The sequence below is a fragment of the Salvelinus fontinalis genome, chromosome 11, assembly GCF_029448725.1.
Source record: "Salvelinus fontinalis isolate EN_2023a chromosome 11, ASM2944872v1, whole genome shotgun sequence".
NCBI classification, from domain to species: domain Eukaryota; kingdom Metazoa; phylum Chordata; class Actinopteri; order Salmoniformes; family Salmonidae; genus Salvelinus; species Salvelinus fontinalis.
This window is the reverse complement of record NC_074675.1, coordinates 23,687,442-23,712,482: the sequence shown is the minus strand read 5'-3', so window position 1 is coordinate 23,712,482 and position 25,041 is coordinate 23,687,442. Positions and strand designations below refer to the sequence as shown.

At 44.1% G+C, this 25,041-nt stretch overlaps 1 protein-coding gene across 1 annotated transcript; it reads left to right on the top strand.

The window, feature by feature from the left end:
* The first annotated feature begins 1,083 nt into the window (after positions 1-1,083).
* On the top strand, positions 1,084-19,080 carry LOC129865333 (transmembrane protein 168-A-like). The gene is made up of 5 exons (XM_055938020.1): positions 1,084-1,281; positions 1,676-2,978; positions 9,284-9,426; positions 15,111-15,385; positions 16,992-19,080. The coding sequence occupies exons 2-5, from the start codon at positions 1,863-1,865 to the stop codon at positions 17,537-17,539; spliced, it is 2,082 nt and encodes a 693-aa protein (XP_055793995.1). The 5' UTR covers positions 1,084-1,281; positions 1,676-1,862; the 3' UTR covers positions 17,540-19,080.
* Positions 19,081-25,041: the final 5,961 nt, after the last annotated feature.

Here is a 25,041-nt window from a genome sequence, read left to right as displayed (position 1 = left end):
GGGCGGCATCTTGTTATGGGGCGCCTGGACAATTTTTTTTTTATTGCTCATATGCACATTACGTCAATGATATCATTTCACCGTGTGGGACTGTGGGTCAATTAAACTTGTTGGAGCGGGCGCCCTGATTCTAGTTTGTGAGCTAGGCAGGCTACTGTCTGGGAAGCTCTCCCACTCAGAAGTACGAGATGGGGAGGGGGGCGATGGTAGGTTGACCTCAGGTCTCCCCACTGGAAGCCTGAGATAGGGGGAGCGGGGGAATCTACCAAATAGCGCACCTCTAACTTTGTACGGTACTAATGCAATTAGTAAAATCAGTCACACTACGAAATGCTACCAAATAAACCACAATTCATTAATAATACTGTGAATACATTGTTTCACAAACATATTGTTGCATTTTTTTCTGGTTTGTGCGAAATCGTTAAGAATAATATAAAACCAATCCAAATTTATGCTCTCAGAATTTGTCTTATTCTTCCAGTGATCGTAGCTGAAGCAGAGAGGAGCTTTTCAAAGTTGAAGCTCATCAAATCCTACCTGAGGTCCACCATGTCACAGGAACGCCTTAGTGGTTGCTGTCATCAGTATTAACCATGCAATTGCTGGGCAAATTTCTTATGATGATGTAATTGATGACTTTCCATTAAGGAAGGCAAGAAAGGTCAGGGTTTAGGTGGCAGTTGTGCAATTTAGTTTGTGTGTTTCTTGTTTGAAGTGCAATAGTGTAACAATCAGGTTCTCTTCTTTATAAGTGTGTTATTCTATTTGTGCATGTGTGTGATATAGGATTCGTGCAATTTAGTTTTATTTGTGTTTTTTGTTAGCAATAGTGTAATAATTCGATTCCATTTTTTATTTGTATTTATATATAACAATTTGTTTCTATTTGTCTTTGTTACTTATTTTTTTATATATTTTTATATTTATATATTTTTAAATGTTATGATTATTTATTGTTGTTCCAAATGTCTGAATAAAAATGACAGTTAGTGCAGAATGGTGCTTCTTTTTTTGGGGGGGGGGGCGCTGAAGCGGGGGTTCACCTAGGGAGCCATACAAGCTAGAACCGCCACTGACTGTTAACGTAAATAATTATCTTTCATTGATGTCACCTCTAATGGAATAATAATTTATTGAGAGTGACAACCTGACGTCAAACTACATTCGTTTTCTCTGCAAACGCAAAATCCCAGTTATGTTTGACTCATCATCCTTGCCGTAGTTTGGAGCCCGGAAACATCACGAACTGGAAACGAAAAAAGTTTTAAACAAACAAGAGTAAGCAACTCAATATTAATCTTTCGTTTTGTCGTCGCTAGTTATTTGTGAATAGCTTTAATGATTTGAAGTAGTTTTACTGTGATGTCTCTGGAATTGTGGGAGATGTCATCACTTATTCAACCTTACGCCGCGTAACTAGGTAGCCATTGTTGTGCTATGTGGCATTCCTGTGCTATTGACAGCAGCACCTAGCAAGCAAGCTAGCTAACTGTCTCTAATCTTCTGTCAACAGCAACAGTGTACATGTTTATTGCTATGATAATTATAACGGTGTTTGTTTACTTGCTTGTCACCCAGCCAACATATGACAACTAAATTAGGATGATTGTTGTGTTTATGATAATTCATGTACACATTTTTCACATTCCCAAAATATGTTCTCCTTTCACAGTGGCTGAATAGCCTATTTCATCTGAATCTCATCCATAATGTTGCCTAAATGCAAGTGTCCCAGTCCGCTACAAAACCTACACAAGCTTGCTACTGTCAGTGTTATATCTGATCATTGAATCATGAGTCCCCCCAGTTGATTGTTCAGGAGGATCTGTTACTGCCTCAGCCACTGTCTCTACACAGCCATGTCACGCCTGGAGCTGGAGGAGGAGAGCGGGCCTGGGCATGAGCCCAGCAGGGAGGTGGACATGTGGTCGTCAGTGCGTTGCCTTGGTTACCTGTCCAGTTTCAACCTGATGGTGGCGGTATGCCTGGGCCTGTATGTGCGCTGGGAGCAGACAGACGAGCCCATGATCCTTGTTATCTTCATCCTGGGTCTCTTCGTCCTGGGCATCGCCAGCATCCTTTACTACTACTTCTCCATGGAGTCAGCCAGTCTAAGCCTCTTTCACCTGTGGTTTGGCTTCCTACTGGGCCTCCTGTGCTTCCTCAATAGTCCCTCGCTGGAGAAGAATGTGAAGGAGCAGGCTACTAACTACCTACTGCTGGCTAGTGTGGCTTTGAGGACGGTGTGGGCCTTAACAGATAGGATAATGGGCTGCATTCACTATAAACCCACCCTGCTCTTGTCCGAGGAGCTCCTAGAACTCCTGGGCTTTGGAATTGCCAGCACCACCATGCTGATGCACAAATCTATTGCCCTCATTGCCCTAGTGGTGGCGCTGGGGGCTCTGATCGTGAGCCTACGTGTTAAGTCCCTCCTAGCCCTGCCCAACTTGGCCTGCTTCGCCCTGGTCACCTCCCTGCTGTTCTTCAAGGCCGTGGGGATAACCACCAATCCCTTCGCCCTAGGCTGCTACCTGGGCCGTCTGATATGTGACCCCCTCTTGGACGTCTATTTCAGCAGCCTGGGGGCCACCGAGCGCTGGCTGCCCCTGCTTTCCTGGGGACGTGTCTGGCGTCGACTCTCCCTGCTCCCTCTGGGGCTTGTGGAGATAGCCTTCTTCATCCTAGCCGCTCTAAAGATGAGCCATCTAGAACTGTGGTACCTGGTGATCCCTGGATTCTGTGTGTTTGGCCTGTTTTGGACAGTCTGCCATGTGGTGCTGCTGATCACACTATGGGGCTTCCACACCAAGCTGAGTGAATGTCAGAAAACGTGCTCGATCCAGCAGTCAGACACACGCAGCCTGGACCGGGTCATGGCCTCGCGGGGGATGAGACACTTCTGCCTGATCTCTGAACGCCTGGTCTTCTTCAGCCTGGTGTCCACAGCCATACTGGCAGCTGTGTCCTGGCAGGTAAGATGCTACATAGTGGTAAATGGTGAACTGGCAGGGTAATACAGTGCCTTGCAAAAGTATTCATCCCCCTTGGGGTTTTTCATATTTTTCATTACAATCTGTAATTTAAATAGATTTTTATTTGTATTTCCTGTAATGGAAATACACAAAATAGTCCAAATTGGTGAAGTAAAATGAAAAAAACTACTTGTTTGAAAAAAATATTCAAAATAAAAAAACAGAAATGTGATATTTGTATATGAATTCACCCCCTTTGCTATGAAGCCCCTAAATAAGATCTGGTGCAACCAATTACCTTCAGAAGTCACATAATTAGTTAAAGTCCACCTGTGTGCAATCACGTGTCACATGTGTCACATGATCTCAGTATATATACACCTGTTCTGAAAGGCCCCAGAGTCTGCAACACCACTACACCACTAAGCAAAGGGCACCACCAAGCAAGCAGCACCATGAAGGCCAAGGAGCTCTCCAAACAGGTCAGGGACAAAGTTGTGGTGAAGTACAGATCAGGGTTGGGTTATAAAAAAAAAATCTGAAACTTTGAACATCCCACGGAGCACCATTAAATCCATTATAAAAAATTGAAAGAATATGGCACCACAACAAACCTGTCAAGAGAGGGCCGCCCACCAAAACTCACGGACCAGGCAAGGAGGGCATTAATCAGAGAGGCAACAAAGAGACCAAAGATAAACCTGAAGGAGCTGCAAAGCTCAACAGTGGAGATTTGAGTATCTGTCTATAGGACCACTAAGCTGTACACTTCACAGAGCTGGGTTTTACGGAAGAGTGGCCAGAAAAAAGCCATTACTGAAAGAAAAAAATAAGGAAACACGTTTGGTGTTCACCAAAAGGCATGTGGAAGACTCCCCAAACATATGGAAGAAGGTACTCTGGTCAGAGTAAAAATGTAGCTTTTTGGCCATCAAGGAAAATGCTATGTCTGGCGTAAACCCAACACCTCATCACCTCGAGAATACCATCCCCACAGTGAAGCATGGTGGTGGCAGCATCATGCTGTGGGGATGTTTTTCATCTCCAGGGTTTTGGAAACTGGTCAGAATTGAAGGAATGATGGATGGTGCTAAATCCAGGGAAATTCTTAAGGAAAACCTGATTCAGTCTTCCAGAGATTTGAGACTGGGATGGAGGTTCACCTTCCAGCAGGATAATGACCTTAAGCATACTGCTAAAGCAACACTCAAGTGGTTTAAGGGGAAACATTTAAATGTCTTTGAATGGCCTAGTCAAAGCCCAGACCTCAATCCAATTGAGAATATGTGGTATGTCTTAAGGATTGCTGTACACCAGCGGAACCCATCCATCTTGAAGGAGCTGGAGCAGTTTTGCCTTGAAGAATGGGCAAAAAATCCCAGTGGCTAGATGTGCCAAGCTTATAGAGACATACCACAAGAGACTTGCAGCTGTAATTTGCTGCAAAGGGTGGTTCTACAAAGTATTGGCTTTGGGGGGTGAATAGTTCTGCAAGTTTTCAGTTTTTTTGTCTTATTTCTTGTTTGTTTCACAATAAAAAACATTTTACAACTTCAAAGTGGTAGGCATGTTGTGTAAATCAAATGATACAAACCCCCCCAAAAATCTATTTTAATTCCAGGTTGTAAGGCCAAAAAATTTGAAAAATGTGACAGGGGGTGAATACTTTCGCAAGCCACTGTATATGTTAAACTAATGAATGAAAAGATGGATTGATAAATCAGTTGGTTTATTGATAAGCTGATTGATCGATTGAGTGATTGATCTGAGCTTTTCATTTATTTGGGTTTTTCCTCATTGAGAAGATTTGAATCATTTGAGAAGATTTTAATTATCTTATTCGAGACAGACCTGACCATGATAGCTGCATCGCCTAGTAACAAAGCAAGGCGAGTGGCATTATCAACATTGAAACATCAAGCGTCACGTCATAAGCCCCAGAGACTGACGCTTGCTAGAGGCCTGGCATGCATTCACAAGACAGTCCCAAGCCGGAGAGGAGAGCTGCTTCTGCTCTCAACCGTGACCAAATTAATTAGCACTTTAATAAGCCTATCTCCTTACATAAAGAGCCATACATTATTTAGCTTTACTTGGTAATCTGCTCTTAGCATAACAGGCTACACTGAGGCAACTATTTGCCACATCATGTAAGATCTCCAGCCAGCTTATACTACTGTACCTGTAGACTTCCAGTTATTGCGTTAATGTTAGGCGAGTAGCGTCATCATTGGCTCGCAAATAAAATAATGTCATTTCCTTCATACTGCACGCTGCAGAGACAGTAACATGCTATCCACGAGTTTGTCTGGGTAGGTAGAAAACAAATTGTCAGAATCTCGCTGTATCCCTTTAAGCTATGACCCACCATTTATTTTAATCATGAGCAAAAGCTGTTGGTTTTCTACCTAAAGTTGCAATGGGTCCATTTAAAGGCCCTGAGCAGTCAAAAATGTGATTTCCTGTGTTTTATATATTTCCACACTATGAGGTTGTAATAATACTGCGAAATTGTGAAAATGATAATGCCCTTTTAGTGCTCTCAGACGAACCATCAGAGACAAAGCTTCACTTCAGGATTAAGATTGAATCCTACTACACCGGCTCTGATGCTTGTCGAATGTGGCATGGCTTGAAAACTATTACAGACTACAAAGGGAAACCCAGACACAAGCTGCCTAGTGACGCGAGCCTATCAGACGAGCTAAATGCCTTTTATGCCTGCTTCGAGGCAAGCAACACTGAAGCATGCATGAGAGCACCAGCGGTTCCAGATGACTGTGATGTGAGCAAGACCTTTGAACAGGTTAACATTCACAAAGCCGCGGGACCAGAAGGATTACCATGACGTGTAATTCAAAGCATGCGCAAACTAACTGGCAAGTGTCTTCACTGACATTTTCAACCTCTCCCTGACCGAGTCTGTAACCTACATGTTGAAAGCAGACCACCATAGTCCCTGTGCCCAAGAAAGCAAAGGTAACCTGCCGAAGTGATTACCGCCCCATAGCACTCGTGTCGGTAGCCAAGAAGTGCTTTGTAAGGCAGGTCATGGCTCACATCAACATCATCATCCCGGATACCCTAGACCCACTCCAATTTGCATACCTCCCCAACAGATCCACAGATGACGCAATTTCTATCGCACTCCACACTGCCCTTTCCCATTTGGACAAAGGGAACACCTATGTGGGAATGCTGGTCATTGACTACAGCTCAGTGTTCAACACCACAGTGCCCACAAAGCTCATCACTAAGCTAAGGACCCTGGGACTTAACACCTCCCTCTGCAACTGGATCCTGGACTTCCTGACGGGCCACCCCCAGGTGGTAAGGGTGGGCAACAACAGGTCTGCCACGCTGATCCTCAACACTGGGGTCCCTCAGGGGTGTGTGCTTAGTCCCCTCCTGTACTCCCTGTTCACCCACGACTGCGTAGCCAAACACGACTCCCAACACCATCATTAAGTTTGCTGATGACACAACAGTGGTAGGCCTGATCAACAACAACGATGAGACAGCCTATAGGGAGGAGGTCAGAGACCTGGCAGCGTGGTGCCAGGACAACAACCTCTCCCTCAATGTGATCAAGACAAAGGAGCTGATCGTGGACTACAGGAAAAGGTGGGCTGAACGGGCCCCCATTAACATAGAGGGGGCTGTAGTGGAGCGGGTCGAGAGTTTCAAGTTCCATGGTGTTCACATCACCAACGAACTATCATGGTCCAAACACACCAAGACGTGAACAGGGCACGACAACACCTTTCCCCCCTCAGGATTTCACATGAGCCCCCAGATCCTCAAAAAGTTCTACAGCTGCACCATCAAGAGCATCCTGACCGGTTGCATCACCGCCTGGCATGGAAACTGCTCGGCATCTGCTCGGTAAGGCGCTACAGAGGGTAGTGCGTACGGCCCAGTACATCACTGGGGCCAAGCTTCCTGCCTTCCAGGACCTATATACTAGGCGGTGTCAGAGGAAAGCCCAAAAAATTGTCTTAGACTGTTCTCTCTGCTACCGCACGGCAAGCTGCTACTCGCTGTTTATTATCTATGCATAGTCATTCCACCCCTACCTACATGTACATATTACCTCAACTAACCTGTACCCCTGCACATTAACTCGGTACTGGTACCCCCCTTATATAGCCTCGTTATTGTTACTTTTTAATAATTTTTTACTTTTGTTTATTTGGTAAATATTTTTTTTACTCTTTCTTGAACTGCACTGTTGGTTAAGGACTTGTAAGTAAGTATTTCACGTTAAGGACTACACCTGTTGTATTCGGCACGTGACAAATAAAATAAAGTTTGATTTGAAAAGGCCGCCTGAAATTTCTGCCTGTTTTGGTGGGATGGAGATTTGGCCTGACTGTTGACATCACCAGACGGTAAATTAGTAAATAGACCAATAAGAAACCGTTCCAAATTTCTCAGCTAGTTCAAATTTTCCCCTCCCTACTCAGACCACTCCCAGACAATCCTAGCAAAATTCTTGCTTCAGAAATTGGTCTTTGCTAAGAAGCTTTTTTTGTTTGTTATTTTTGACCATTTTAATTTAAAACAACCACAATCAAGGTACTTAATTGTTACTCAGAAATGATTTGATATTGGAATAAAAACGACCTTTAATAAGCGCAAGAGACCTGCAAAATGTATAAAAGGCTGTGGCAATACGAGCAGGAACAGCAGCATCTAGTGGACAAAACCTGGTACTCTCACACTAATTTATGGGGAGAAAAAGCTTCATAATACTTGTCAAACAGAGAACTGATACTGTACACTGGCAGTTGGAGTGGGCTTGGTTTGGGTGGGGTACATGGGTGGCTTTTGGCGATTTATTTGGATTCCTCACCTCTTAGTCATTTTAAGTAGTTTGGTCCAAATCAGATGTTGGGTATCATATTTAAATAATATTATATGAATCCTATGATTGAAATGGACAATTAGCTTAATTGCTCAGAGTTCAAACAGTCTTTTCAACAAAATAATGTTTGCAGGAATGCGACAACTATTTCAACAACAATCGGAGATGGTGGGTGTCATGGCTTGCTGAAATGGAACTACCCTTAAAGAGATTCTCCTGTACCTTTTTGTATACTTTTTAGCCAGTTCTGAAAATATTACTCACGAGCCAAAAGTGGTCTCCAAAAATAGCTTACTACGTCACATGTGCAGCTATACCACGTAATTACTCTCTCGCTCTCTCTCTGCTGTGTCCACTGAGTCGTTGGGGCCGCACTGCAACCTCTTTGGATAACGGTGGGCAGGTGTCTTGCTAGCTGTCACACAAATGCGAGGGGCTGAAGCTTATTGGCTAGAACTCTAATTGCTAGGAGTCTGGCCCATGTGGGGGGAAATGTAGGGAAAATGGCGCAGCTTCAAGAAAGCAGTCACTTTCAAACTGGGGATTTTGTGGCTAATAAAGGTGACAGTAATTCTGCCTATAGATGATGCATGTATGAACTACACATTGACACATCCACAAAGTGGGAGATTAAATATTTATATTTCTTAGTCACCAAAGTACTGGAGCATGTCTTTAAGCAATAATACCTACCCACCCACACACTCAACATAGTAAAATATACAATTCAGTGTCCGTGTTACCAAACATGTAGGCCTAGCTATAGCCTTGAATAATTTTTCTTTAATCTAGGCCTATAGCCTTGCTCCACAATAAAAGGGCTTGAAGGCTGGGATGGCATAAGAGCTTCAGTGTTGCTATGTCAAATGAGGACTGAGGAGATGATGATGGACCAGCTGTGAGGCCTTGGGCAGTCGGAGCTGAATTTAACAAGAGGTCTGCTGCCTCCATCCTAGCTAATAATGAAGCAGGGAGCTCTGAAGTGATGTGGTAACCTTGCTCGTGCCTCGCTAATTGGACAAGTCGGATTGAGGAAAGAGTTAATAAGGATTTTAATTGCAAATGTGAATGTAGCACAAGTCTAATTGAAGAAACACAAGGCTACGTGGAAATCGTCATGGCAACATCATAAAATAATTTAGATGCCTATTGTTTCTGTGTAAGTTGTGTTTATTTACTGAATTTTAACAGCTTGGTGAATTTGTATAACAGAGTCCATTGGGTAGGCCTATAGTCTAAGTGAATTCCAAGGCCACAATCTATCTTTGAAAAGGCTTCATTCTCACTCATTCCCACAGCTTCACTTGAGTGTCTTTGAAGGGTGTTTTGAGCTGAAGCCTTGTGATGGAATTGTTTTATGTCTGTATCTAAATAGCTAAATTCTCTTGTTTCAAAACATTAAAAAAAATCACAAATGAAATGCTCTCTTGTGTTGCAGCCCTCAAATGGTGTGTTCATGAGTGTGTTCCTGGTGGTCCTCCCTCTGGAATCTCTGGCCCACGGGCTCTTCCATGAGCTGGGCAGCTGCCTGGGGGGCACATGTGTGGGCTACGCTCTCGTCATCCCTACCAGCTACAGCAGGTATTTAACCGTACGCACACACATATAAAGACTACGTAGACACATGTACACTGAACTCTCTCACACACACACACACACACACACACACACACACACACACACACACACACACCAGGGTCTCTGTTAGACGGTAATAGCCAGCTTTTGGCAAAAACAAATACATTTGCAAATACATGCTTATCAGTCAATAAGTTAATGTGCAACATTTTGTGGAATTAAATTGTCGCGTGTGTATTTTCGTTAGTCGTTATGTTTATCACACGCCACAGCATACAGATACAGAGCATATGAGCGGAAAATTTGTCACACAGCTAGAGGTCGACCGATTAATTGGCATGGCCGACTAATTGGGGTCGATTTCAAGTTTTCCTAACAATTGGTCATCTGCATTTTTGGATGCTGATTATGGCCAATTACATTGCATTCCACGAGGGAACAGCGTGGCAGGCTGACCACCTGTTACGCGAGTGCAGCAATGAGCCAAGGTAAGTTGCTAGCTTGTATTAAACTTATCTTATAAAAAAAACAATCAATCTTAATATAATCACTAGTTAACTACACATGGTTGATGATATTACTAGATTAACTAGCTTGTCCTGCATTGCATATAATCAATGCTGTGCCTGTTAATTTTGTCATCGAATCACAGCCTACTTCGCCAAACGGGGGATGATTTAACAAAATCGCATTCGCGAAAAAAGCACAATCGTTGCACGAATGTACCTAACCATGAATATCAATGCCTTTCTTAAAATCAATACACAGAAGTATATTGTTTTATACCTGAATATTTTGTTAAAATAAATTCATGTTAGCAGGCAATATTAACTAGGGAAATTGTGTCACTTCTCTTGCGTTCATTGCACGCAGAGTCAGGGTATATGCAACAGTTTGGGCCGCCTGGCTCGTTGCAAACTAATTTGCCAAAATGTTACAGAATTATGACATAACATTGAAGGTTGTGCAATGTAACAGCAATATTTAGACTTAGGGTTGCCACCCGTTAAATACGTAACGGTTCCGTAAATAAACGTTTTGTTTTCGAAATTGTAGTTTCCAGATTTGACCATTTAAATGACCAAAGGCTCGTATTTCTGTGCTTATTATATTATAATTAAGTCTATGATTTGATATTTGATAGAGCATTCTGACTGAGCGGTGGTAAAGCGTCAGCAGGCTCGTAAGCATTCATTCAAACTTTACTGCGTTTGCCAGCAGCTCTTAGCAATGCTTGAGTCACAGCGCTATTTATGGCTTCAAGCCTATCAACTCCTGAGATTAGGCTGGCAATACTAAAGTGCCTATTAGAACATCCAATAGTCAAAGGTATATGAAATACAAATGGTATAGAGAGAAATAGTCGACGCGTCATAATTCCTATAATAACTACAACCTAAAACTTCTTAACTGGGAATATTGAAGAACTAGGAGTATTGACCCACCAGCTTTCATGTGTTCTCATGTTCTGAGTAAGGAACTTAAAAGTTAGCTTTTTTACATGGCACATATTGCACTTTTATTTTCTTCTCCAACACTGTGTTTTTGCATTATTTAAACCAAATTGAGCATGTTTCATTATTTATTTGAGACTAAGTAGATTTTATTTATGTATTATATTAAGTTAAAATTAAAGTGTTCATTGTTCATTCAGTATTGCTGTAATTGTCATTATTACAAATATCTAAAAATCGTCAGATTAATCGGTATCGGCTTTTTTTGGTCCTCCAATAATCGGTATTGTTGAAAAATCATAGTCGGTCAACCTCTACACACAGCGTGAAAACTGCAGCTACAGCTTCTCAAACAGCTCATTTGTTGCTGCTGGAGTGAAACTCGCTTTTATAAGCCCACTCATTGCGTAACAATTCTAAATGTAATTGCGTGTTAAACTGTTTTGATGGCCACGATTAAAAAGAGCTATTTTTATTTCTCAACTTGTAATTGAAGCATGCTTCCCATTCGCCATTCAAGTGCATATAGGCAACGGTATAGGCATGCTTCATGTCACACACCACTTTGCAATGAGCTGGAGGAGTATGCATTTTGAAAACATATATTTAACTGTTTGAAACCTTTTACTTCATATTATGAGGCATGTAGCCTATTTCTCTCATGTTCTATTGGTTTTCAAATCAACTTTCTTTCATTGTCCAGTAACCAAAGGCACAATCCTAAGTGTTCGATACTAACCATACTATTTTTGATGTGAGTATATAGTATGGATATAGTTAGTATGCCAAAAGTTATCGGATGTCGTACTAAATTCGCCAAAATGCAAAGTGTACGAGCAGTGTAAACTATTTCCGTGCTTTTAGGGACCATAATGCAATTCTTCCGAAAATAGGTGTGGCTTCACAACGTTTTCAGATTTGAAGAAAATGTCGGGGGAAATGCAGCCAAAGTCCGACGAGAGCGGATACAAATGCATTGCTTTAACTAATTATGAAAAATGTTAAGAAAATGTTGAGCAATGTAATAAAGTCATGACTTTTCAAGTAAGTTACGTTGGCTGACAATTTGTTAACTACGCTCTCCTTATAAACAGCATAGCATTACAGCAGTATGTACCGGTATGTTAGCTAGTTGGCTACTAATACATCAAACTTGCCAGGCAGTATTTTAACTATCTGATATCTAACTAACTATTTGCTATCTAACTATTCACATCATTCTTAGCTAAGTGGTATAGTCATTGTGTGTTTCAATGGACATTGTTAATTCTGGCTATCTACTCCGATTTCAGAACACTCTCGTCTGAGTGTGCCAGAGCGCAGAATAACTGAGGAATTTACGAACACTCAACACCCGTTGAATATGGCCAGTGGCAGTAAACGTTGGCCATAAAAAGCGTCATTAAATTGTTTCCAGTCACCAACGCTCTGGATAACAATTGTTACAATCACCAACTCTCTGGATAACAATTGTTACAATCACCAATGCTCTGGATAACATGAAAACAGCCTAACCAGCTCTGCTAGGGCAAGTAAAATGGTTAGAGTGAGGTGTTCTCTCATTTGTGTCTGGAAGTAGCTAGCCAACATCAGTTACTTAGCTTGGGTGCTTGACTGCCAGTGAATACTCGGATCAACACTACTCCCCGGCCAGAGTGTGCGCTCTGAACGCCCCGAGAGCGAAACACTCTGAATTTATGAACGGACAATCTGACAACACTCTGAATTTACGAACGCCCAGAGCACACTCTGTCACTCCAGATTGAATTTGCGAACACACCCGAAATCGTAAAATGTCTAGCTAGTAATTTGTTATTCTAACAAACTAGCAAGAGGTTGCATGGCAACATCATCAACTTCCGGTAGACAGGCAAAGCGCTAGTACGCTCAACTGAAACGATACCATTCATTTACAGTATACTAAAATGAACTAATAGTATGTTGTATATACTCATGAAGTATGTAGAATACAGAATGTTAGTATGGGTATTCGAACACAGCTCTAGTCATATTAGCAACCCATGCTAGTTCTTGCATCTTTAGATCTCCCCTCTTTCCATATTTCTAACAGATATTTGTATCTCTGTCACATGAAACCGCTTACATGTGCAGTTTGCGTTTGACAACTGTGTTTTTACGCTAATTGCATTACGCAACAAACATATCTGCGTAGCTTACTCCCTTGTGTGCTTCGCTAAGCTTATACTGTGAAGAAATAATAGTTTATCAACATTTTAAGCTAAACGTTCTGATCTGTTGCATCAGCCTCATTGCTTTTAAATTTGTAAAATAATGTATGTAGCCGAGGCCTACTAGTTGTATGAATTTGGGATCTATCATCCCACAACTGTTTGGAATAGGCTATTTATTTCTCGCATTGAACGACAAGCTGACCATAAGTATAGGTTAACTTTTTGACTATGGGGGATATTACATTGACATAGGCTAGTGATTTTGCTGCTTGTTACTCGTCTTGTTGGCTGATGGAAAGTAAATGTGGCAGTTATTTTTATATCTTCAAAGTGCGTATTAGAATTCGGTAAGAAGGATGCGCGCTATTGCGTCCTGGAGTTGCATGTTCTGTGAAGATAAATAATCTAAATGTGATTTTTGTCAGTGGTTGGACGCCCTAATCAGGTTACGCGCCCAAATGCATATGGGTCCGGTACATTTCTCAAATGTCTGTTAAATTAAAATACTGCCGATCAAAAGTCAGACGCCAAATTTTCCTAATGGAAACACACACACACACACACATTCACTTTATACTTCTCCACAATCATCAATCTTCCCTGCACCGAAGTTTAAAAAAATAAAAAAAATCTTAACTTTACAGCATCCAGAGGGACAGACCATAATTTCAATTCCCTCACTGGACAAACCAAGTGGAAAAATATCCCAATAAACATGACCCTAATGTTTTCCCCCTGAGGCTGCTCTCTCCCTGGCATACTAAGTGGCTGTGGATGGAAAATGTGTTTATGACCAGGCAGGGCCACTCTCTGTCCAAAATGGCACCCTATCCCTTTGACTGGGACCCATAGTGCACTACTTTTGACTAAAGCCCTATGTAGGGAATAGGGTGCCATTTCAGACTCTGCCTCTACGATGTAAAAAGGGCTTGATAAATAAATGCGATTGATTTGATTGACCTCTGTGCTAGGGCAGTTAGCACTTAGCGGTAGCTAGCTCTGTGGTGGGGATTCGGATGCAGGCCCGTACATCTGCTCTGTATGCCAGGGCTGTGGATGTATGCCCCAGCGGGAGACCAGAGAGCATGTTGAGAATATAGCAGTGTATCATCTTCCCAAGCAGTGTTTGATTGGCTCAGATCATGTTTTTACAATGGTGAGGGCCCCTTGGGAGGAGGAGGAGAAGGGAACGGCGAGGGACAGAGAACAAAGGAGAGAAAGTCAGACAGGGACAAAGTGAGAGAGGGTGCAGGGGAGAGAGAGAGCGAGAGAGAGGGAGGACAGAGGGAAGGAGATAGCGAGAGACTAATATGTTTCCATCTTTGTATAGATAAGACCTAGGCCAGGTTAGTGAAAAAAATCTGTCACGTCAGCCTCCAACAGCCACGTTATCCACTGTCCCCAGTCATCTCAATACAACTACTCAGTCAAAATCGACTCATTATTTAAACAGAACTCTCCAATCTATCCAGCCCAAAGTCTCTCTCAAGATCATAATAACTCTGCTTTAAGATGACATTTTGAGTTTTGAGTTATGTAGATGTCTCTATGATTGAATGGAGAAAGTCGTGAGTAATGACAGGGACAGAGATGCAGAGTGAGTGGGGCTATATTGGGTGACGGAGACTGGGGCAGCCTTGACTCCTGCCCTCATGCCTGGTGCTGTGGGATGGAGAGAAAGAGGTGTGCCGGATCAAACAGGTGGCTCTGTCTTAACCTCTGAATCTTGTTGTTGGGTCAGGACTCATCTCCATCTTTATTCTCACTCATCGTAGCCCTACTCACACATGCACATGCGCGCACACACACACACACACACACACACACACACACACACACACACACATTCATATTATCTCATATTCCATCTCTACTGTACTGCCAGGGCCTTCACCTGTATTCCTTTTCTTACTCTACATTCTCCTCGTCTTCCTCTTTCCAATTCCGCTCTCCATCTCCACTTGCCATTCTCTCCTCATTCATTCTCGTTCCCTCCTTTCCTCCACCCATCCTCTCATCCTTCTCTCCTTTCCCTCCACAGCCCAGACGGCCAGCCCACCCTCCTACCTCCGGACCGGGTGCAGGAGCTGAACGTGCGCTCCACGGGCATGTTGAACAGCGTGCAGCACCTCTTCTCCCACCACATGATCGAGACGTTTGGCTGTGACTACTCCACCAGCGGGGTGACTTTGGAGGCCCTGCAGGCCAAACTCAAGGCCTTCCTGGAGCTTCGCACGGCCGACGGGCCCCGCCATGATACATACGTGGTGTTCTACAGCGGGCATACGCAGCGCACCGGGGCCTGGGCACTGGCAGGTGAGGGTCACCATGGCTGGTTGGCTGGCTGATTGGCTGCCTCTAATCAACGCTCAGAAACCAGCAGACAAGCTTCTTGCCTCTCTCTATCTCTCATCGTCTATCAGTGTTTATTTTACACCTATTTATTTCCAGACTAGATCAAACATGGAAAAAAAAAAATACAGGATCAAATGAAGGTTATATGTTTGAATAAAACATGAGGATGAGTGTAGAATACTATATTTTTGTTTTGACAAACATTTTTAAAGTTTTTCATTAGTTTTTGAGAAATGTCTGGAACAACAGCAGTAGTTCGAACAAGTACAACATATTTAGTAGTCTGCCAGATACAGTGTGTGCCTGTACTTTTCATTAATCCATGGCGACTCTTAGTAGAAATGACGAGTCCAACATTTTCCCAGTGTGATAACTGAAGTTTGTCTTCAGTGGCAGCCAACACACGCCCACGCTTTATCACTGCATGGTGCAAGACAAGCTCACTGACAATTAAACATGACTTGACCATTAATGTACTCCCACCCGTAACTTTTCCTTTTCAACATGAAGCCAAACAACTTTGACCTTTTTGTCTTTAATTTCCATTACTTGCGCACCACCTACCTGAACCACCTACCTTAATCAAATACGTGCAGACAGTCTTCGTGGCTCATCGAGCAAGTCAGCTGTAATAAGTGTAATTAATTAGTACTATTATTAACCCATTAACCAATTATTATTTAATGGATTAACGAAGGAATATATTTGTATCATACTGTACATTCTAAGCTATGATTACAGTAACTTTTAAAACCTTTGTTATCAAACTAGCTACTAAACTCCTAACATGCAGGCTCAATAAAAAAAACGTGTATGTATTGTCCTCCTAACGATACAGATCCAACCTAAGTCTTCTAGTAATATGTACCAAAACATCAACGTGGCCACAGTATACCACCCCACTGCTCCCCTGAAACCCAAATTGTACTTTAAGCATCAGTGTGTCGCGACCACACAGTATCACTCCTCCTAACCAGTCCCTTTCTGAGCAGCTCCCAAACTGTAAAGAAATATCTTGGCACCATCTACGGGCACCTCTTAATCTTCCTGCCATGGAGCACACTGCCGTATTAATCCTCATGAAGGATACTGCGTGTCATACCCCGTGTCACAGTGTTTGAGCAGTGGAGGCCGAGTGGAAAACAACCTGGGCCCTGGCTGGCGTTGGAGCTTTACAGAACGGACTGGGAAGAACGGGGGGGGGGGGGGGGGTGTCTCTGGCACTCACACTCAATCACACAGGCTACTCACGTGCACAAATACACACTCGTACGCCGCTCACGTTTCTGCCACAGAGGAAGGGTGCCCAAACAGAGAGCAGTCCCTATAACTCAACTTAAGTGCCTTAGACTAGGGATAGGCCATACAGGTGTGTAGTTGTAGATGGTACTCAGAATAACGATAGAGAGGATTTGACAAATAACTTGACTATTCACATGTTCCTTTTGTTTACATTGTGCGTGTTCTGATATAGAACATATCAGCTGTTCGCAAATGGTTGTTCCTTGTTTGTCCCAGCCTAAGACTAGGTTGTGTTTACTACAATGTTTATTTCTCTCTCTACCAGGAGGAGACTCTCTGCGTCTGGAGCAGCTGCTGGAGTGGTGGAAGGAGAAGAACAGCGGCTTCACCTCCCGTCTCATCCTGGTCCTGGACACAGAGAACTCCATGCCCTGGGTAAAGGAGGTCCGCAGGACGGAGGGAGTCTACTTGGCCGTGCAAGGGGCCGAGCTCGCCCCCGCCGGCGACATCGAAGGCGGGGACGCTCCCCGCCTCGGGGACTTCACCTCGGAGTGGGTGGAGTTCAACTGCAACCCGGACAGCACCACCCAGTGGTCGGAGAAGGACAGGACGGTGGCGGCGGCCTACGGCGTGTCGAAGCACTGGAGCGACTACACGCTCCATCTTCCCACAGGGAGCGACGTGGCCGAGCACTGGAAGACCCACTTCCCCCAGGCTACCTATCCTCTGGTACACCTATCCAACTGGTGCTGTGGGCTCAACCTCCTCTGGCTGTGTGGAGTGTGTCTGAAGTGCTTCAGAAGATTCAAACTGGGCTGGTTCCCTCCCAATATACTAGACACGGGACAGGGCATCAAACTGGTCCACTCATAGAGTGACTGAGCTGTCTGTCTGCCTGGGAGATCACTTGCCTGACCACTCACCCTGAATTGAATTCCTCTGCTCTATCTATCGCTACATACTTTGTCTGAAGCTGTCATCCTAGAATTTGACTTCAAAACAAATTTGTCAATGATTGGATCGTCTAGCCAGTCAGAAAATCAAGGTTGATAACGTCATCAGGTAGTCCGGCTCTGGCCTAACCCATCGGTTTCTGGGACCGATCAGATTGTGTTCGCATTCTAGAAATCGTCGGGGGGGGGTAAACATCAGTTTGATGGAGCATTGTGGATGGGTAGCCAGGCAAGGAGATCACAATGGAGTTTCAGCAGGTAGCCTAGCGGTTAAGAGGGTTGGGCCAGTAACCGAAAGGTCGTTGGTTCAAATCCCAGAGCCGACTAGGTGAACAATCTGTCGACGTGCCCTTGAGCAAGGCACTTAACCCTAATTGCTCCTGTACGTTGCTCTGGATAAGAGCGTCTGCTAAATGGCTAAAATGTAAATGTGTTGCCCACCATCAGTATCTATAGTAAGTTATGTGGGGACAATCACCAATATAATATGTGGTAAAGAGTCACCACAATAGGCCTGCTTTCTATGGTAAAGCTGTAGACAATCACCGCAATCAGTCTTATTGCCATAGACTTCTACCGTACTAGTATGGGCCTTGCATCTAATGGTACAAGTAGACAATCTCCACAATATTCTGTGTATCTATCATTTACTGACATCCACCCTACGTGCCTTGTGTGACTTTGTAAATTGAACTTTCTTGGGACATTGTGCTTTATTTTGAAAATGTAATATATCATTATTTCATATGTGTTTTTTCTGGGAAGATTTTTGTAAATTGTCATATGTTTATTTCCCCTTTTGAAACTGATAGTATACAGATTTTTACCATTAAAATGTCTAGCCAAAGATTTTGGGACAATTTTCAAGAGTTGTGTCTTGCCTTGCCTTGTTTGGTTTTGGTTTCTGTTGACTGACTATTTAAAATTATGAGATGAAAGCCTTATTACCTTATTTTAGCACCCGATTCTGTTCCATTAGATGGATCACAACAAATGTGGTTAATTCATTGATTTGTTTTTTTAAAGATACACTGATGCAGCACATTTATAAAATGTGAGTAGGAGGAGGGAGTGTTGACAATTGGTCATCCTGACAGGATCCATATAGCTGCAGGGATATACAGTACACAGCTCCCTGCCTGGCACCAGTTTGCAGTTGTTTTGGAGTCAAATCCACTTTTAAAACAATGACTCACCATTGAATCACTGTGCCCTCATTGGTTGCGATGGCCACCTTTCTGCTTCATTTGGTGCTCTCTCTCATTTCTCTCGCTCTTTCGCTGCGATGCTGCCTTTACGATACACTGACGTTTATGCTAAAAAGGTCAAATTGTATTATTCTACATATAAATGAAAGCCAAGCTTTTTGTCTCGCTAGATCTTTGTTGTCCTGATAAGAACCGATGTGATGCCTTATCTCAGATTGTGCTGGAATAATAAAGTGATTATGTAAAAAGTTGATCACATATCTATTGAAAGTAATTGCCTTTTTGTAAAAAGCCTGTGCAGCTGAGCAACATTCGGGTATTTACCTGGGCATTGAAATGGGAAGTTTACCTCAGAAATTAAAAGAGTCTGTCAGGTTAGTTTGGAAAGCACGTTCAATGGGTTATAAATTGGGCCCAATCGCCCCTTACATAATTGCTTGTCTCTTAGTTGTGGTTTGAGAGGATAGGATGTGTAGAGAGAGGAGGATGCATAGAGCGAGAGAGGGAAAATAAAAAGCAGAGTGGGAAAGATGAATCATGAAATGGGGCATAAGAGAGAGCAGATGACCCAGAGGTGTCCCTAGCCATCCATTCCAATTCCAGACATTACAATGGCATGGTTTACAGACACTGAGCAAATACAAAGCCTTGCTGTGTAAACGTTATTGTTGGCAGCAAATATTGGGTTTGGGAATGTAGAAGTCCGGACAGACGTTGTAGGAATAATTGTCCTGTGCTGCTGTAAAGAACTGTCAGTTCTCTCTCTCACTGGGGAGTCTAGCTGGACACACTTCAGTTTAGTTCCCCCTTTCCTCAACATGTTTGGTGGAAATTCAACACCAGGGACACCTTAAGTCAATGTTAAATGAATCACTCTTTATTATCTGTTTAGTGGAGAGGTTACAACAAACACGCGTGCAAAGTACAAGTCTGCCACTAGCTCCGCCAAGGTGGGCCCCTCAGCCCTCTTAAAATACCGCTACCCTCCCCCCCAAAAAACCACATAGGCATGGTTCATAGGGTTGGTTCTTGCAAGTGACTGGCTGTTATCTCGCGGACTCATTTTCTCAAGAAACTATCTTAACTTCCAGATCATAGTCTGGGCATTCTGCCAATTGGTCTGTAGAGGAGGTCACAGTCACCTGCACGAAACCAAGAGGGAGTGAGAGAAGATGCATACTGTGTACAATTCAATGTACAATTCTTCAGAGCATAAAACGTTCCCTTAGTGTCTCCAAGGTAGAGCTGCTTTCGATGGTCACACTTGATGCATTTCATTGGTTTCATAGAGCAGGTCAGTGAACCGCGGCATGGTGCCTGGAAGATACTATTAGACTGGAGAGAGGAAGGGATGAAACAATGTTGATAAGTTTTGGGATGAGTAGAGAAAACTCCAGTGTCAGCTTTGCTGCTTTCATACAGGCCTACATCCTCACACACACATGCTCGCACACACACACACACTGTCTCTGTCTTGTCTTTCTATTGGCCAGGGCTGGAATAGAGTGCTGTTATTGGGTAAGGTCTGTGATTCACGTATACAGGAGGAATCATTTATTGGAATATTAGATTCAAGGCTGGATTAATCTCCTAAACTGGATTCGGTAATAAATGAGACTCTCTCTCTCTCTCTCTCTCTCTCTCTCTCTCTCTCTCTCTCTCTCTCTCTCTCTCTCTCTCTCTCTCTCTCTCGGTCGGTCGGTCGGTCGGTCGGTCGGTCGGTCGGTCGGTCGGTCGGTCGGTCGGTCGGTCGGTCGGTCGGTCGGTCGGTCGGTCGGTCGGTCGGTCGGTCGGTCGGTCGGTCGGTCGGTCGGTCGGTCGGTCGGTCGGTCGGTCGGTCGGTCGGTCGGTCGGTCGGTCGGTCGGTCGGTCGGTCGGTCGGTCGGTCGGTCGGTCGGTCGGTCGGTCGGTCGGTCGGTCGGTCGGTCGGTCGGTCGGTCGGTCGGTCGGTCGGTCGGTCGGTCGGTCGGTCGGTCGGTCGGTCGGTCGGTCGGTCGGTCGGTCGGTCGGTCGGTCGGTCGGTCGGTCGGTCGGTCGGTCGGTCGGTCGGTCGGTCGGTCGGTCGGTCGGTCGGTCGGTCGGTCGGGTCGGTCGGTCGGTCGGTCGGTCGGTCGGTCGGTCGGTCGGTCGGTCGGTCGGTCGGTCGGTCGGTCGGTCGGTCGGTCGGTCGGTCGGTCGGTCGGTCGGTCGGTCGGTCGGTCGGTCGGTCGGTCGGTCGGTCGGTCGGTCGGTCGGTCGGTCGGTCGGTCGGTCGGTCGGTCGGTCGGTCGGTCGGTCGGTCGGTCGGTCGGTCGGTCGGTCGGTCGGTCGGTCGGTCGGTCGGTCGGTCGGTCGGTCGGTCGGTCGGTCGGTCGGTCGGTCGGTCGGTCGGTCGGTCGGTCGGTCGGTCGGTCGGTCGGTCGGTCGGTCGGTCGGTCGGTCGGTCGGTCGGTCGGTCGGGTCGGTCGGTCGGTCGGTCGGTCGGTCGGTCGGTCGGTCGGTCGGTCGGTCGGTCGGTCGGTCGGTCGGTCGGTCGGTCGGTCGGTCGGTCGGTCGGTCGGTCGGTCGGTCGGTCGGTCGGTCGGTCGGTCGGTCGGTCGGTCGGTCGGTCGGTCGGTCGGTCGGTCGGTCGGTCGGTCGGTCGGTCGGTCGGTCGGTCGGTCGGTCGGTCGGTCGGTCGGTCGGTCGGTCGGTCGGTCGGTCGGTCGGTCGGTCGGTCGGTCGGTCGGTCGGTCGGTCGGTCGGTCGGTCGGTCGGTCGGTCGGTCGGTCGGTCGGTCGGTCGGTCGGTCGGTCGGTCGGTCGGTCGGTCGGTGTCTCTTTCTCTCTTTCTCTCTTTCTCTCTCTCTGCAGCCCACATCAATGTGCTGAGTCAGAGCCTGCCACTCACACACTGACAGTAGGACTACCCAGCATGCTTCATTCAACAGCTGTGCCTCATCTACTGAGTGGGCAATTTGAGCCCGTCAGAAAATGTTTCCCTTATACAGGAAAAATAATGTGCGTGAGTGTTATCCAGACTGTATTTGAGCATTACTTAGCTGTATATCATGCTTTTGTAACCATGAATTAAGTCACTTGAAAGAAGTGTGCTTGAAAGAACCGAAACATTGACACAGCCCACAGTAGGAGGCCATGGGTAGAAAATCTTCTTCTAGAAATCTTATTTCACTGCTAGACAACACACCAATATGAAAGGATTCACTGTCTTCATTTAACCATGTCTACACAATAAGGCCAGCACACCTCATTATTCCTAGTCTCACTCATTGTTTCCAAGCCTTTGCAATGTTGCAACATGAACCATCATGCAGTACTGTATGACCATGAGCTCATTCCACTCTTTCCTATTCAGAGGTATGGTCTATTCTCCTGTGTGTCCTTCAGGCCTTTAAGTGTGCTGCTCACAGTCATTCAGCATCTGCTCGTTGCGAGGGAAATCTACTGTAGATGTACAAATACAGAATTCCTCTCTCCTCTGTAAATGGGCCTGACCGGCTGCTGGAGTAATGGGATGAGATTATTGATTCATTCGACGCAGGACCGCTAAAACTTCCCCATCCAAAAAAGACAGTTGACATTCCTGTGACATTGAAATGTCAGAGGCATTATCTCCAATCACAAGAGGTGAGGATGCGTTTAGTGGCCACTTAACCACTGAATGCTTTCCTCTCCATGTGATTATTTGATTTTAAAGGCGGCTGACAAATACAAAACCTTCCATCCAGTTCATTTGTCCTTCCTTCACCCGGTAAGGAAATGAAACAAACTAGCTACCCTTTTGGTCTTTTGAAATAAAAAGGTCTTTCTCCGCCTTTCCATCTATCTGTCTGTCTCCTTCATACTAATAGCATTCATTAACAACAGCACAATTCTATTGAAGGAAGGAAATCATTGATTTAAATCTCTAAATCAAAGTATAGCCGTAACCAGATATATTTTAAGAGAGAAGTAAGAGTGAGACTTTTCTGAAAACCAGAAAGGGAATTCAAGCGTCAAAGGCCAAATATGTCAAAACTACATTCAAATCCGGAACTCTTTCTACATCGCTGTGTGTAGTGATACATTTTCATACTTCACCAATACCATACATTCTAGTAAGTTGTAAGTATTACAGGATACTGCATTAGCCTCTGCCATTAGTACATGACCTTCTTCTTCTTATCATCATGAACATCACGTGAGGAAGCCCAGAGATTCAACAGAGATGATTCCCTATCATAGGACCACGTGTCACATTTCAATGTTGTTATTCATCCTGTAATGTAACAAAACAACTAAACACCTGACCTAGCTAGGTTTATAAACAGAATATAACCAATTACCTAGATTTATTTGTAGGTTCCTTCCTTCTAGTAACCCAACCTTCCTTCTTTGTCAGACAAGGTATATATATAGTGCATTCAGAAAGTATTCAGACCCCTTGACTTTTTCCACATTTTATTACATTACAGCCTTATTCTAAAATGTACAGTTGAAGTCGGGAAGTTTACATACACCTTAGCCAAATACATTTAAACTCAGTTTTTCACAATTCCTGATATTTAATCTTAGTAAAAATTCCCTGTTTTAGGTCGGCTAGGATCACCACTTTATTTTAAGAATGTGAAATGTCAGAATAATAGTAGAGAGAATGATTCATTTCAGCTTTTATTTCTTTCATCACATTCCCAGTGGGTCAGAAGTTTACATACACTCAATTAGTATTTGGTAGCGTTGCCTTTAAATTGTTTAACTTGGGTCAAACGTTTCGGGTAGCCTTCCACATGCTTCCCACAATAAGTTGGGTGAATTTTGGCCCATTCCTCCTGACAGAGCTGGTGTAACTGAGTCAGGTTTGTAGGCCTCCTTGTTCACACACAATTTTTCAGTTCTGCCCACAGATTTTCTATAGGATTGAGGTCAGGGCTTTGTAATGGCCACTCCAATACCTTGACTTTGTTAACCTTAAGTCATTTTTGCCACAACTTTGGAAGTATGCTTGGGGTCATTGTCCATTTGGAAGACCCATTTGCAACCAAGCTTTAACTTCCTGACTGATGTCTTGAGATGTTGCTTCAATATATCCACATCATTTTCCTCCCTCATGATGCAATCTATTTTGTGAAATGCACCAGTCCCTCCTGCAGCAAAGAGCCCCCACAACATGATGCTGCCACCCCCATGCGTCACGGTTGGGATGGTGTTCTTCGGCTTGCAAGCTTCCCCCTTTTTTCTCCAAACATAACGATGGGCATTATGGCCAAACAGTTATATTTTTGTTTCATCAGACCAGAGGACATTTCTCCAAAAAGTATGACCTTTGTCCCCATGTGCAGTTGCAAATCATAGTCTGTCTTTTTTATGGCGGGTTTTGGGCAGTGGCTTCTTCCTTGCTGAGCGGCCTTTCAGGTTATGTCGATATATGACTCGTTTTACTGTGGATATAGATACTTTTGTACCCGTTTCCTCCAGTATCTTCACAAGGTCCTTTGCTGTTGTTCTGGGATTGATTTACACTTTTCGCACCAAAGTACATTCATCTCTAGGAGACAGAACGCGTCTCCTTCCTGAGCGGTATGACGGCTGCTTAATCCCATGGTGTTTATACTTGCATACTATTGTTTGTACAGATGAGCATGGTGCCTTCAGGCATTTGGAAATTGCTCCCAAGGATGAACCAGACTTGTGGAGGTCTACAATTATTTTTCTGAGGTCTTGGCTGATTTCTTTTGATTTTCCCATGATGTCAAGTAAAGAGGCAATGAGGTTAAAGGTAGGCCTTGAAATACATCCACAGCTACACCTCCAATTGACTTAAATGTCATTTAGCCTATCAGAAGCTTCTAAAGCCATGACATCATTTTCTGGAACTTTCCAAGCTGCTTAAAGGCACAGTCACAGTCACAGTGTATGTAAACTTCTAACCCACTGGAATTGTGATACAGTGAATTATAAGTGAAATAATCTGTCAACAATTGTTGGAAAAATTACTTGTGTCATGCACGAAGTAGATGTACTAACTGACTTGTCAAAATTATATTTTTTTAACAAGAAATTTGTGGAGTGGTTATAAAACTAGTTTTAATGACTCCAACCTAAGTGTATGTAAACTTCCGACTTCAACCGTATTATTGATTTCTCGTCAATTTACACACAATAACAAAACAGGTTTTTAGAATGTTTCATGTTTATAAAATTAAAACAGAAATACCTTCTTTACTTAAGTATGACACTCTGCTATGAGACTCGAAATT

Bases quoted from the DNA above. Each gene is read 5' to 3' on its own strand.
- LOC129865333 (XM_055938020.1), top strand. From the start codon at position 1,863: ATGTCACGCCTGGAGCTGGAGGAGGAGAGCGGGCCTGGGCATGAGCCC. The intron at 2,979-9,283 runs GTAAGATGCTAC...CTTGTGTTGCAG, and splicing joins TGGCAGCTGTGTCCTGGCAG to CCCTCAAATGGTGTGTTCAT. The intron at 9,427-15,110 runs GTATTTAACCGT...TTCCCTCCACAG, and splicing joins ATCCCTACCAGCTACAGCAG to CCCAGACGGCCAGCCCACCC.